A 14,098-nucleotide genomic window follows, 5' to 3' on the forward strand; every position below is an offset into this window, starting at 1 on the left:
GGCTGTGTTGGGTCTTCGTTTCTGTGCGAGGGCTTTCTCTAGTTGCGGCAAGCGGGGGCCACTCTTCATCGCGGTGCGCGGGCCTTTCACTGTCGCGGTCTCTCTTGTTGCGGAGCACAGGCTCCAGACGCGCAGGATCAGTAGTTGTGGCTCACGGGCCTAGTTGCTCCGCTGCATGTGGTATCTTCCCAGACCAGGGCTCAAACCCATGTCCCCTGCATTGACAGGCAGACTCTCAACCACTGCACCACCAGGGAAGCCCTGTATTAAGTTTTGTATTCATAGTTATGTCTTTTCATAATTTAGCTAAAGGTTGATTTAAAATGTTGAAAATCAATAGATAATTGTTTACTGCAAAGCCTAGTTGGTGGCTATGATTATGCTTTCTTCTCTGTATTTCCAACGTAATGATTCCCATCTCAGCAAAGAAGTACGAGTCTAGGATCAAGTTCAAGTTGACCTCCACTTGTTCACATTCCACATTTAACTTCAGTTCATACACAGCAGTAGCAAAGGCTGATCCAAATTGGGTCTATTCAAGATAAAGCCTGTCATTTAAGTGAGGGTGTCCACATCTTACCAGGATGATGTTATGACTACCAGAGATGTAAAGGGTAGAAGCAAGTCTCAATGAGGTGTTCCCAGGAGCTCTATCACTGGAAACACAGTACAATTAGCTCTCTGGGCCTGTCCTTGACCCAGGATGAAATACAGTGGGTGGTGTAGGCATACTAAGGGGACACGTCCAATGTGTCTTAATGGCAAGCAGAGGCTGCAGCTCTTGGGCGGTAGTTCACGGCTTGAATCCAGAACCAGTGCTCCTGGAAAGCTTCCATATTGCTGAGCATGGACATGGGCTGCTCGCTGGACCTAAGCTTCCTGTCAACTACAGCCAGGGCCAGATGGCATCAACATTCCCAGGCAGGGATACTCCGGGATGGGGCAATCTCCCTGTGCCTAGGGGTTCTGCTCAGAAGTTTTGACTACTGGTTATCAACTAGAGAAGTCTAATGGCTTGCTTGAAGGCGGGGGTACCTCTTACTGGGTTGGACAGAGTTCTTGGGTCTGTCTTCCTGTTACTAGACAACAGCTTTTGGACCCCCTCACAGAATGCTAGCCCCCTTCAGGTAGAACACCCATGCTCCTCGAAGACTTTGTTTCCCAATTTCTTGCTTCCATGTAAGGTAAGTGAGCTTGTCCAAGAAGCGCTTCCTAGAGAAGTATATAAACTGAGACCAGTACTGCCAACATCTGGATTTTCCAGTCACTGAACAACTCTTTCCTCTACCCCTGCAGTGGAAAAGGGCCGTGATTAACCCATGCTTGGGGTCTTCTCTCTAGAAGTATGACCAGACTGAGTCTTTTCCCCCTGAACACAGACGTAGATGCATTTAGGCTTTATGGGTTACATCTTTTATTCCAAACTATAGAAGCATAAAGATGTTCTTCTTTTTTTAGTAAAAAAAAACAATAATCCATAGATTTTATGGCCAAATCTCTAAAGTGATATAAATAGAGTATGTTGAAGGGAACTTAGAAAGAAAATGGCACCAAAAATTTCACTGGATTTTTTTCGGTACACGGGCCTCTCACTGTTGTGGCCTCTCCCGCTGCGGAGCACAGGTTCTGGACGCGCAGGCTCAGCGGCCATGGCTCACGGGCCCAGCCGCTCCGCGGCACGTGGGATCTTCCCGGACCGGGGCACGAACCCGCGTCCCCTGCATCGGCAGGCGGACTCTCAACCACTGCGCCACCAAGGAAGCCCTTCACTGGATTTTTAATATATATTTTATTTGCCTGCTAGGGTTGCCGTAACAGAGTACCGAGGATTGAATGGTTGAAAGTCACTGTCTCACAATTCTGGAGTCTAAAAGCCCAAGATCAATGTCAGCAGGGTTGGTTCCTTCTGAGGCTGTGCAGGAGAGTCTGTTCCAGGTCTCTCTACTAGCTTCTCATGTTTGGCTGGCAATCTTTGACCATCCTTGGCTTCTGCATCACCCAAGCTCCCTTGCTCTGTGTGTGTGTGTATGTCCAAATTTCTCCTTTGTATATGGACACCAATTATATTGGATTAAAGGTTCACCCTTCCCAAGTCTGACCTCATCTTAACTAAATGCATCTGTAATGACCCTACTTCCAAATAAGGTCACACACTGAGGTACTGGGATTAGGACTCCAATATGTACATTTGCGGGGAGTTGAATTATGTACACAATTCAACCCAAAACACATATGTTTTGGTCTCTTATTTTTGGAAAAGAATACCTCTTCATTTAAAACACACACCAAAAAAGGGATCACAGAGCAAGTTCTGCCTTTCAAACGATTACTTTTCTTTTGTATCAAAGGAAGTATTAAGAGTAAATGAAAATGCTTTGAAAGTCAGGAGTCAAAAAGTGGCTGGGAAAAAAAAAAAAAAAGTGGCTGGGTTGAAAGGCACATGTGTTACCACGAGGAAAGGGTCAGACTTGAGTGAACGTCTGACCCACCCTTTTCACTGTGGGAACAGATGATAAATAAGCCCACTGCAGCCTAGTAGGCATTTTATTTTATTTTATTTTTTTAAATTCTGCTATGGACTGAATGTTTGTGTCCCTACCCCACCCTGCCCAAATTTATATATTGGAATCCTAACCCCCAATATGGTGGTGTAAGGAGGTGAGACCTTTGAGAGGTAATTAGGTCAGGAGGTGAAGCCATCATGAATGAGATTAGTGCCCTTATAAGAAAAAGCGAAAGACAGCTTGCTTCCTCTCTCTGTTTTCCACCATGTGGGGACACAGCAAGAAGCCAGTCATCTGCAAACCAGGAAGAGGACCCTCGTCAGAACCCGGCCACGCTGGCCCCCGATCTCAGACTTCTCAGCCTCCAGAAGTGTGAGAAAGAACTGTCTGCTGGTTAAGCCACTCAGCCTACAGTAATTTGTTATAACAGCCTAAACTAAGATATTCTTTCTCTCACTGTACTCCTATCAGGCTACCTAACTGTACTAAAAAATCCAGAGTGTGAATAAATCCTCAGAGATCTACAGTTTCAACACTGTCATTGTAATTTGTTAACTAACTATAATCTAGAGTCTCTAGTATCCTGTGAGATGTGCAGACTTGGGTGGCCATTTAGTGGGGCCTGTTGTTTTTCATCATCAAATTTATGAAAGGAAACCCAAAGTATTACAATAATAAAACTCAGAAACAAAGGAAAGCATTACTCCTTTTTTAAATTGACACTCTCATTATGACACATCACCCTCATAAAACATCTCTTTGCTGTGGCAGACTTTTTAAATGACATATTAATATTTTAAAGTTATATTAATACTTCAAATATTATAAAATGCTCATTGTTGAAAATATCGGGAAGAACAAAGAAAATAAAAATTGGCCACAATCCCACCACTAGAAGATAATAACTGATACTATTTTGGTATATATCTTTTTAGTGTTTTTTTCCTATACATACACATGAATATTTTTAAACCTGTATTATGCTGGATATACATGTGCACCTGATATTTAACACACCATTTATATTATAAGCATTGATTTGTATATAACTCTTTATAATTTATCTAAAATTTGTTTTAACATATAAAGTGATATAAGAAACTTAATTGTATCTTTAGGACCTATTTTTCCCATTTACTGAATATTTCATCAAATTCTCATGGATTTTTAATAATTTTTTTAGGATATAAAAATAAACCATATATATCCTGTACAGACGATTTAGAAGTTACAGGAAAAAAGATAAAGAAGAAAATGAAAATAACTGATAAATCTAGAGGAAGACCCACTGCTAATGTTTTAGTGTGCTTGCTTCCAGTCACTCTTGTCTACTTTGTTGCCATGCATTCAGAGAGACCAAACCCACGGACCCCTTCTAAAGAGTTCTTTACTTGATTCTCTGTCACTGCTCCGGCCACAGATGATTGGATAAAGGATGGTTGCTTGACCTAAGGGCAACAAATCTATAGACCAGCCTGTTACCTATGAGGGCTCTGGCTAGAGATTCTACTCAAGAGTGGCACCCGTAGTAGATAGTGATTGACTCAACCAGCCAGATCTTTGCTTGGGAAGTGTGGATTCAAGATCTATAGAGACATAGTCAATGGTAGTGGCAGAAACAGCGGAAGTAGAAAAGGAATGTAATAGAATACCCACAAAAGCCAAGCACTAAAATCAGTGGTGAAGGGTCTGATCTGGTCTATAAGGGGTTTAAATATCAAAAAGGGAGTTATTGAAAAGCTATTTGGTAGTTTATAGATTTAACGGAAAACTAGAGAACCCGGTTTTTAAACCTGGCAAGAGCAAAGGTAAGCTAGGTGCCAAGAACACAGCCAAGTTGCAATACAGGAAGAGACTGGTAGACACCATTGCTTGCGCTCCACAATGGATTCTTGATTCTTCCACCACTGGTGACTTGAATGATCTCTAACTGCCCCTGCATCAGTGTGGCACTCCCTCAAGTTTCAAAGTCCCAAAGAGAAGCTTCTTAGGTTCCAGTGAACCTAGGTTATAAGCCTGTGCCCTCCCTAGAGGGCCAAAATCTATTCTATTCAAATTCCATAGTGGGAGCTGCTTCCCAGCTTTAGGAATTCCCTGAAGTTTAAGGATGAGTGCCATCATTTGAACTAACCAGCAGAAAATAACTTATTCTATCCAATAAAACTCAACTCACCTGTTTTCAGAAGGTCCAAAGGGAGTTTTAAAGTAACCTCCATAAAGCTCGAAACTTTTCTTTAGTTCTAAAGCTGTAAAACTAGGTAGACTGTCGATGACGGGTGCTGGTACTAGACCCCTGAAATTGGAAATTGAAAAAATCAACAGAATTTTGTAATAATACCAAGCGTACACACATGTAATACCTAAATACTGATCTTTACATGTCCCAAGTAAATGCATACGCCAATAAAACCTATTTGGAATAATGTAATATATACACTCATAAGCATTCACGTCAGAGCTTGCCTTAGACACTGGCATTATTACATTCTAATTTGTAGATTAACCAAATTTGTATTTTTCTGAATATTCCTTATCAATTAAGACATTAATATAGGCAGATTTTCTTCCTACTGATTGGTACATATTCAATTGTAAACGCTCATTCATTTGTTATGTGAAGTCCAGCAATATATCAACTGCTATAAAAACTGAAATAGATATTTTCCAGTTTTGTTTATAATCTAATATTTTGAAATAATACCAGAAAATATTTATAAAAATTCTAATATTGTACTTTCAACTGAACTCTAGCATAAAATATCTATTTTTCATCTATACTAGCCTGTTTCCCCAGAGTGACTTGAAAAGAATCATTAACTATTTTTAGTGAATAAATCCTACTGCTATTCACTCTAGACTTGCTAAATAGAGGTGCTATGTGCAAAGCAGCCCGACTGCATATAAATGCATGAAAATTCAAAGCATCCTTCTGCCCTAGTATAACCCATTTGGAGCTCAGATTTAAAACAGCTTAGTGTCCACAGTGTTTCAATAGGCATGGCCACTCTGCTGGTGAGAAGTCGCACAGGCCCCAGCTTTAGCTGCTCTGGGGGACAGTGCCCATCTCCTGGCCACCACCCTCCCATCCCCCAAGTAGAACTTTGTATATTCCACACAGCCTGCCTTTTGAATCAGACTACCCAAAGATAGCTTGCCAATGTGGAGAAAATTAACCACACTTTTTTTGCTATATAGCAGACAAAGACAAAACTTAATTTATATTGGTTAAAGATTTTTAACGGATCGCTTAATATTGCAGACAATAAAGAGAAGTGAAATTGAAAAACATTTTTAAATGGCTTTTGTATTCTGCTTCCCCGACTCACCGCACTTTAAAAAGCTCTTTAAAACACTATAATTAAGGTCTTGTCAGTGCTCTTAGTGACTTTCTGAAAACAGGGATCTCACTTTATTACTCAAATTTTCCAAAAGGTCACACAGAAAAGAGAATTCAGAATACTGAAGCCTATAACATTCATGAGAAAATAAAACACAAACATCTCATAAACATCGTGGTTATTCACTTTGAGTAAATCTTAAAGTCTAAATGTGCCTCTTCACATGTAATAATTAATAGTACAATAATTATTATAGCCACTAATATCCATGAAGCCTCTACTATGCATCAGGGACTAAGTGAAACATTGCATATTAAGGAATAAGAATTCATGGCTTAATAAAGATACAATGGTCCCCATCCTGATGGAATTTACAGTTTAATGTGGAAAGGAGACATTAAACAAATGATCCCACAAATCATTAACTACTATTTTTTGAGATTCATGAAGGACAAGTATAGGATATTCAACAGGATACAATTAACCTTCCATCATCAAAGCCTTGGCGAAGGCTGATACTTATATTCAAACACCACCAGAAACATCATTCTTTGCAGTCTTCAAAGACTGCAAAAAATCATCAGTTTCTAGTAGCTGTGAGTATATTGTGCCTTTAAATATATATATAAATGAAAGGGAAATACAACTTCTAGTACTAGGTTTACTATTGAACCACTGGGTCCATTTTAGTACAAAGGTCCCTGTTTGTGTTGATGATTTAAGATTCATTTGGTATATCTGGATACTAAAAATCCATTTAAAGATGCCCAGGTGTAAATAAACGTGATAAGTCACTACCTTTGAAACAGGGATGTGTGATGAGGGGGTGTCTTTCCCATTAGGGCCTGCCGGGCTGTCTCATACTGTCTCGCCATAGACTCTCTTTCCTAGGCAAGAAATATGATTTAAAATTATATTGAAGTTAAAAATATGTCAGATGATTAAAATAGCTATAATCATTGTCTTCTTGCTAGAGACTGCCAAATGTGTGGAAAGAAAAAGGGAAAAAACATAGGCCTAAAAAACAATATTTGTTCAGTGGAAAGAAAGAAAACTTTATAAATAAAATAGAAATATTTTTAGGAAGACTACAATTTAATATGTAAACTTTTATCTGACATCTAAATAATAATGAGGCAATTTTTTATTAAGATATCATGTTTATATATATATTTTATCTTTTTAATGAGATTATCTCTCAAGGATACAGACTATTATTGTCTTTTTAGTTTTACCAGATCTTAGCACACCTAGTAACTAACTGATTGAATATATCCAACGATGTTAAGTATGATCCTGAAATAGGACAGATTGGGAGGTCTTCCTCCTATGTTTCACCAACACCCCATCACTATCACTAAATACTTGGTGAGCATTTGATTATGGGGATACAAAGATACAAAAAACATAGTCTTGGGACTTCCCTGGTGGTCCAGTGGTACAGAATCTGCCTTCCAATGCAGGGGACGCGGGTTCGATCCCTGGCCAGGTAACTAAGATCCCACATGCCGCAGGGCAACTAAGCCCGTGGGCCATGGCTAGAGAGAGAGTCCTCATACCACAACTACTGAGCCTGTGCGCCTCAACAAGAGAGCCCACGTGCCGCAACTACAGAGCCTACATGCTCTGGAGCCTACACGCCACAACTAGAGAGAAAACCCACATGCCACAACTAGAGGGAAGCCTGTGCACTGCAACGAAAAATCCTGCATGCTGCAACTAAGATCCGATGCAGCCAAAAAAAAAAAAGAAAAGAAAAGAAAAAAAAAACATAGTCTCTGCATTCAAAAGGTTTATAATCTGGTGTCAAAAGGCAACTGAAAAGAGGAAAAAACCAAAGATAGCACATGCTGCTTTATAACTATACACGCCGTTGAGAAATTCTAGGTCAAGCTTGTGAAATTGTTCCTTAGACACATGACACGAGAGCTAACATGCAGACTCATTGAACACAGTCTCTCAGGTGGATATTTGATTGCCAAGACCACTTTACTGTTCCCCTGACCATCATCTCTGTGGTTCTGCGTAAGCATAATGAGGAGAAAATGTCTGCTGGGTAGGAGGGAGGGGATTTATAATGGGATAAGAAAGGAAGAAACAAACTCTACTTACATTTTAACACTTAAAAACTATTTTAAATAGCTCCATAAATACATCTAAATTGTCTCATATTACTATAAAAGTACTACATATCAACTAAATCCACTGTCTTATTCTGTTGATTTGTTATTATTTTTCCCCCAATCACTCTATACTAGTATATACATTTTCTATTGTGATTTTACTTTGTACCACCCTTATTTTTTTCCTATATTGATCCTTGATCTAAATTATATCATGGCTGGGAAGATGACAGTGGTAGTGGAAGCACAGTTTTTGGACCTTCCAGAATTTCCACCTAAAAACAGATATAGCAACTAAATAGCAAAATGAAAACATATCAAACATTTACAAGAAAACTAGGTGACAAGCTCCCCTCAAAGCCCCCAATACAGGTGACAATAACCACAACACCTGCATGGTATCAGTGTCTATGTAAGAGGAAGCCAAAGAAAGAAACAGGGTGACTAAAAGACCTGAGAACAGGAGAGCCCCAAGATAGCTAAGAAGTATTCACTAGGAAGCACAGCAGGACAATTTGGAAACCACGGATGAAACATAGGAGGGGTTGTTTCCATTCTAATAGTAGGTAAGAATAAGGGGTCCACAGTAAGTTCTGCAGGAGCTGGATCAACTGTGAATTCTTGAAACTAATCCACTAGGGCTCCCTTCTAAGACAGGGTTTTACACTAAAAAAAAAGCTGATGGGGGTGGAATAAAAATTAATTGGGAAAGAGCAAACAGAGACATAGGAAAGAGGAAATCTAGACCAAAGCGGGAGAGTGGAACAGAACCAGGAAATCTCAGGAAGGAAACTGCCATATACCTTGATACTATTTGAAAAAACCACCTTCCTTCTAAATGTTTGAGAAAATGAATTTCACATAAAAATGAGAAAATTTCCAGTCAAATCCAATGCAAAGTTATAAGAAATAAGAGGAAAAGGAGAATAACATCTCTGTACACAATGAAGGGGAAACAGATAAAATCTATAATCTATTTAAAAATAAACTAAAAGACATTAAGAAAATGACACAAAACATTAAGGAACAAATAAATTACAATTTCTGCAAACTCACAAATGAGGTGCTGGAAATCAGGAAAGAATTAGAATATACAGGAAAAAGTCGCTTAGGAAATGAAAACTAAACTAGAAGAAATACAGGAGTGAATAAACACAACAAATAATGACTTAAGAGAAATAGAAAATGAAGGAAAAACTTTAACCTCAAAAAGAAATGAAGAAAGAGGTAAAAAGATTCAAGAGAAAATGACAAATATTTAAGATAGATAAAAAAGATCCAACATATCAACAATAAGAGATCTTGATAAAATAAGCCAAAACAAAGAAACAGGGGCTTCCCTGGTGGCAAAGTGGTTGAGAGTCCACCTGCCGATGCAGGGGACACGGGTTTGTGCCCCGGTCCAGGAAGATCCCACATGCCGCAGAGCGACTAGGCCCATAAGCCATGGCCGCTGAGCCTGCGTGTCCGGAGCCTGTGCTCCGCGATGGGAGAGGCCACAACAGCGAGAGGCCCGTGTACCGTAAAACAAAACAAAACAAAACAAAACAAAGAAACAGGATAGATACTAAAAACTACAATTCAAGTGTAAAGTGTAACAGACTGTTATCAACAGGCAAGAATGCAGGAAATATTTTTCCCACAGCCCTTTCTGTATCTAGTAGAGAATAAGCTTAGGCAATAAAACAACTAGAGAGACACTGACCTGAGGTCTAATGATGAGTATTAAGTATGAAGGTATTTGATAACTAAGACAAAATGAGAGTTAAAAGGGAGAGAGGATATGAGGGCACGCTCTGATAGTACAGCTATAACATAATCACAAACAATGGCGGGAGGAACATTTGTAAAAACACTTTTTTATAAACTGCTTTCAGTTTTTATAATGGGTGCTGGTAGTATTTAGTATTGTTATTCTGAGACTCTTCTGTGTGTCATGTGGTTAAAACAAACGAGGAATTTAGTAAGATATTATAATTCTATCATCGCCTCTATCTCTGAGAAGCAGGACTCTCAGCGTGGAGAAAAGAAAAAATATGTAACAGAGAAGGAGTTAAGTAAAAATGCTGAAGTCTTGAATCCAAATTGGAAATATTAACTTGAACTCATGAAATATTTTATCTATCCACAGAATAGGCCTAGAAACAATGGCCACCCCAAGAGCAATGAGCATTCCTAGCAACCATGATGTGTTTTCTTGTACAACCATCTCCCACTTGAAGAAACCAAGACTTCTTGGACAAAAGAGTGATTCCAGGTCTAGGACAGGTAATGAACAAAAGAGCATAGAATATCTCGTCATACCAACCAGCAAAATGGGTCACGTTAAAAGGACACAGGTGTCAACCTGCAGAAGCTCTAGCTGGTCAAAGATAGAATAATTTGAGTTTCGATAAGGATAAAAAATGCAGTGGGTGGATAGCCTTCAATATGCACAAATCAAAATCATGATTACAAATGATATTTTAAAATTAGTTGGTCACCTTCAGAGAATAACAGGAAACCAATTCATTATCTTGAAAAAGGCACTTGGACTGCTGATCCTACATGAACTGTACCACTTGGTAACTAGGTGGCAGATAAGAGAAGTATCTCTTTATAGTGTTATTCCAGCTAATAGATATAGTGTTGAACACCATGCCCTGAGGAGAAGAAAGCATTTTTCTTTTGGAGTCGAAATAGACACTTCTAAGCTGTGTTATCTCTGACAAGCTCCCTGAGCTGACCTGCCTCACAGTAGTGAAAGAAAATAGTGCTTAGTAGACGTAGGGCCCAATATTTTGTCATTACAGGTCCACTTTCTCACTGACCTTCATATCTTTGGGTGCTTTTTGATTGCACTGGCCTTATCTGCCACACACATATATTCACTAAATTGGCTTTGAATGAATTGGTCATTCAGCAATTTTTTTTCTAGAAAATTGGCTTTCAGTAACTTGGGCTGCTTCAGGAGTAAGGCTGTCCCCTAAGGAGATCAGAGGAGCTGGTTGGAGAAACAGATACAATTGAAGTTCTGAAAATAAAGCTTCTCCTAGAAGGCAAAGATCTACTCACAATAATTCCACAGCAAAAAATCTTCACACAAACACACACATAAATATACACTTACCCAACCAGTTATGACGTGTGGCCATGTGACTACCCAGGAATAGGGCTGGTTTTCAGAAGACACACACAAAACCAGCTCTGTTATTTTGTAATCACACCTTGACATGCACGTGGTGACAAACCACACACAAGGAAAGAGTAGAATATTAGAATAGAGGGGGTAAACCGAAAGACCTCACATACGCAGTAAGTTTAGGGTAGGTTTCAGGAAGAATGCAGTATTCAACGTAAGTGGAAAGGGTGCTTTTGAAAGAAACAGGACCAAAAAAGCATTGACAATGGGAATTCCTATTTAGTCCATCAGTGTCAAATGGCTCTCTTGACAGTTTCTACAGGTAAATATGAACATATTAAATCTACAGTTAAGACTCCAAAAAAGCACAAACATTTCTATCTTTTTCTTTTTTTGGAAGATTTATGATATAGGTTTTTGACAGAGATAGTGGCAATTACTTTCCTCAATCCACCATAAAGTTCCAAAAATACATAGGGATTTATGTTGGGAAAGTAAATGGTTAACAACATCTCCTAAGGCTTGCAATAAGGGGTTCATGAGATAATTTACACAAAAGCCCTTTCCAAACTATAAGTGACATATAAAGGCTATTTATGGCCTCCAATACAATCATAATATCTCATTAAAGCTTCTGTGGTGATGAGCTTAAAAAGGTTTTGCTCATTTTGCAGCATTATAATGGCTAGGCAAGAGGTTAATAACTTACGAAATATCTCAAAATTTGATAAATACTTAAAATTTCAAAATAGCATTGAATTCATAATCTTTACAAGAAAACGAGGTACTAAAAATAATCTTAGGCAAGTTCACCCCATATATATGACAGTGGCAATTAAGTACTACCTTTGTTCTAATTTTTGAGGGGTGAATCTGTTGGTTCTTGGGGGATTTGATGTGCTTTTCTATGAAACTACTCTGTTCCATTATACCTCCACCAGTACTGGCAGGCAAAATTACCAGAACCTCAGGCTGCAAGGGGTTTGAGCGCTGTTGCCATCATGGATGAGAAACTGCCCACCCTCTAACACAGGACACAGTAGATTTCTACACTAGGCTCTAGATGCCCTGGATTATGGGGGCTGAACAGTTTCTCAGGGAGGTGACTACAGGTAAGGAGTGGTGCTGGACATGTCAAAATTACATAAGAATTTTTGACAACACGTGGTCCACATACCTGCTCCCCTCCCGCCACCAAGGTGGCCCCTCTACTCTCGCATTGCCTTTTTATCATACCCTCCACTCTCCAGTTCCCCCATACTGTTCATTAGTTTTATATTGAGATGTCGGAGATGAATTACAGCTGAAAACCCACTGTGTGCGTGTTGTGTGTGTTTTTCATCTGTTCCTCTGTTCTTGCTCCTGGGTACCTGAGTGCCCTTGACCAGAGAAAAGCTATCTTTAGGGACTTCCCTGGCGGTCCAGTGGTTAAGACTTCACCTTCCAATGCAGGGGGTGTGGGTTCAATCCCTGGTTCAGGAGCTAAGATCCCACATGCCTCGCAGACAAAAAAAACCAAAACATAAAACAGAAGCAATATTGTAACAAATTCAATACTTAAAAAAACATGGTCCACATAAAAATAAAATCTTAAAAAAAAAAAAAAGAAAAGCTACCTTTAATTAGGCCTGAAAATTTTCTAACAGGTAATATTCAGATTTGTCATATTTAAATAAATCATGGATACCCACTAACGGGAAGAGGGTGTGACTCAACGGTGTGTTTCTGATCGGTGTGAATGATGTTGTGCGGCAGGACAGTCTAACTGGGACGTGAGCTGGCTCTGGTTGTCAAGACACAGACTTGTGATTAAAGAATAAAGGTGGCTAAGGATGTGTGCTCTGGAGTTTTTACAGTCTGGATATGCCATGTCCTGGGAGATTAAAAGAAGACCTTATATTTGAAAGTCTAAGCTCCAAGAAGCATGAAGCTGTACAGGACAGCAGGTGCAGAGAGAAAGTGGTAGACTGACTTGAAAAGAGCTGGGTTTCCCAGGACTGCAAGGACAGAGGCTGACGGGCTCCTCATGTCGAGTGCGCTCCCAGGGTGTGGTGAGACCTTGGGGGTCGGCACTGGGTGAACATAAAAGCAGGAGAGGATCTGGAGAATACCAGAGCCCCTGGCTCAGAATGGAACTCCGGGTTTCAGACAAGGAACATCTCCATGGTAACCATGATAGTCTGGAGACCAGAGGCCCTTCCCTAAGTTTCTAGCATGACATAAATCTCAGGATTCTTGAACTTAATCCAAAGAATGGGAGTGATCCCCACTCCTAATGACTGATATTTGATTTCCCACAGATCCTGGTAGGTGGGAACAATTCCAGAGTTAACTTATTTTGGATAAATAAATAGGGCATTTCCTGTACTCCAGTATCAGGATACAAATTTATATTATTTTTAGATGTTTAGAGTGCACCCATCCCCTGCTGCTTCTAAGAGGCCAGAATGTGTATCAAGTGGCCCTGCCTTTTGCCCTGCCACTGGTGACAGGACAAGCAGTTTAATTTGATCTGTGTGGTATGGCTAAAAAGTCCAGCTGTGCCAATTAGATTGCTTTGCTTTCCACGGTATGAATTAAAGAGACGGAGAGAAGTGGCCAGGAATCGTGGGCATAGAGCCACCGGCAGAGAGCCATGGTGAGTCAGGGCTGGCACGTGTGCAAATGAGTTCAAATTATGTGGGAGGGAAGCTGAGTGAGTGGAGGAGGCCAGCCAGGAGAGAGAGGACGACAGAGCACGGGAAAAACAGAAGCAGAGATGAGAGGAACTTGATGCCTTTGGGACGCACTTTCCAACCCTATTTCTGGTTCCTGTGAGATCTGTACTTCATCCCTGCTCCCGATGCACTGTGAATCCACTCATCATATATTTTTTAATAATGGAACTACCTCTTACTTAAGCTGACTTTAACGGGTATCTGTTCCTTGTACTTCAAACATCCCATTCTTATGACTTAATCAGAGCAGAATGTATAGCTATGCCCATGTACACCACAGCCCTAGACTTTTCAT

General features: G+C 39.9%; 1 protein-coding gene across 1 annotated transcript in view; it reads right to left on the minus strand.

Annotated features, from left to right (window-relative positions):
• Positions 1–14,098, minus strand: part of LRGUK (leucine rich repeats and guanylate kinase domain containing) — a gene marked incomplete at both ends in the record, with an annotated part of 117,997 nt that overhangs the window by 6,821 nt on the left and 97,078 nt on the right. Inside the window, 2 exons of the mRNA XM_082661412.1 lie at positions 4,678–4,797; positions 6,641–6,729. Of these exons, the coding sequence (XP_082517538.1) occupies positions 4,678–4,797; positions 6,641–6,729 (209 nt within the window). The remainder of the gene's footprint in view (positions 1–4,677; positions 4,798–6,640; positions 6,730–14,098) is intronic.

Source organism: Grampus griseus (genome assembly GCF_964374135.1).
Source record: "Grampus griseus genome assembly, chromosome: 9".
In the NCBI taxonomy this organism is placed as follows: domain Eukaryota; kingdom Metazoa; phylum Chordata; class Mammalia; order Artiodactyla; family Delphinidae; genus Grampus; species Grampus griseus.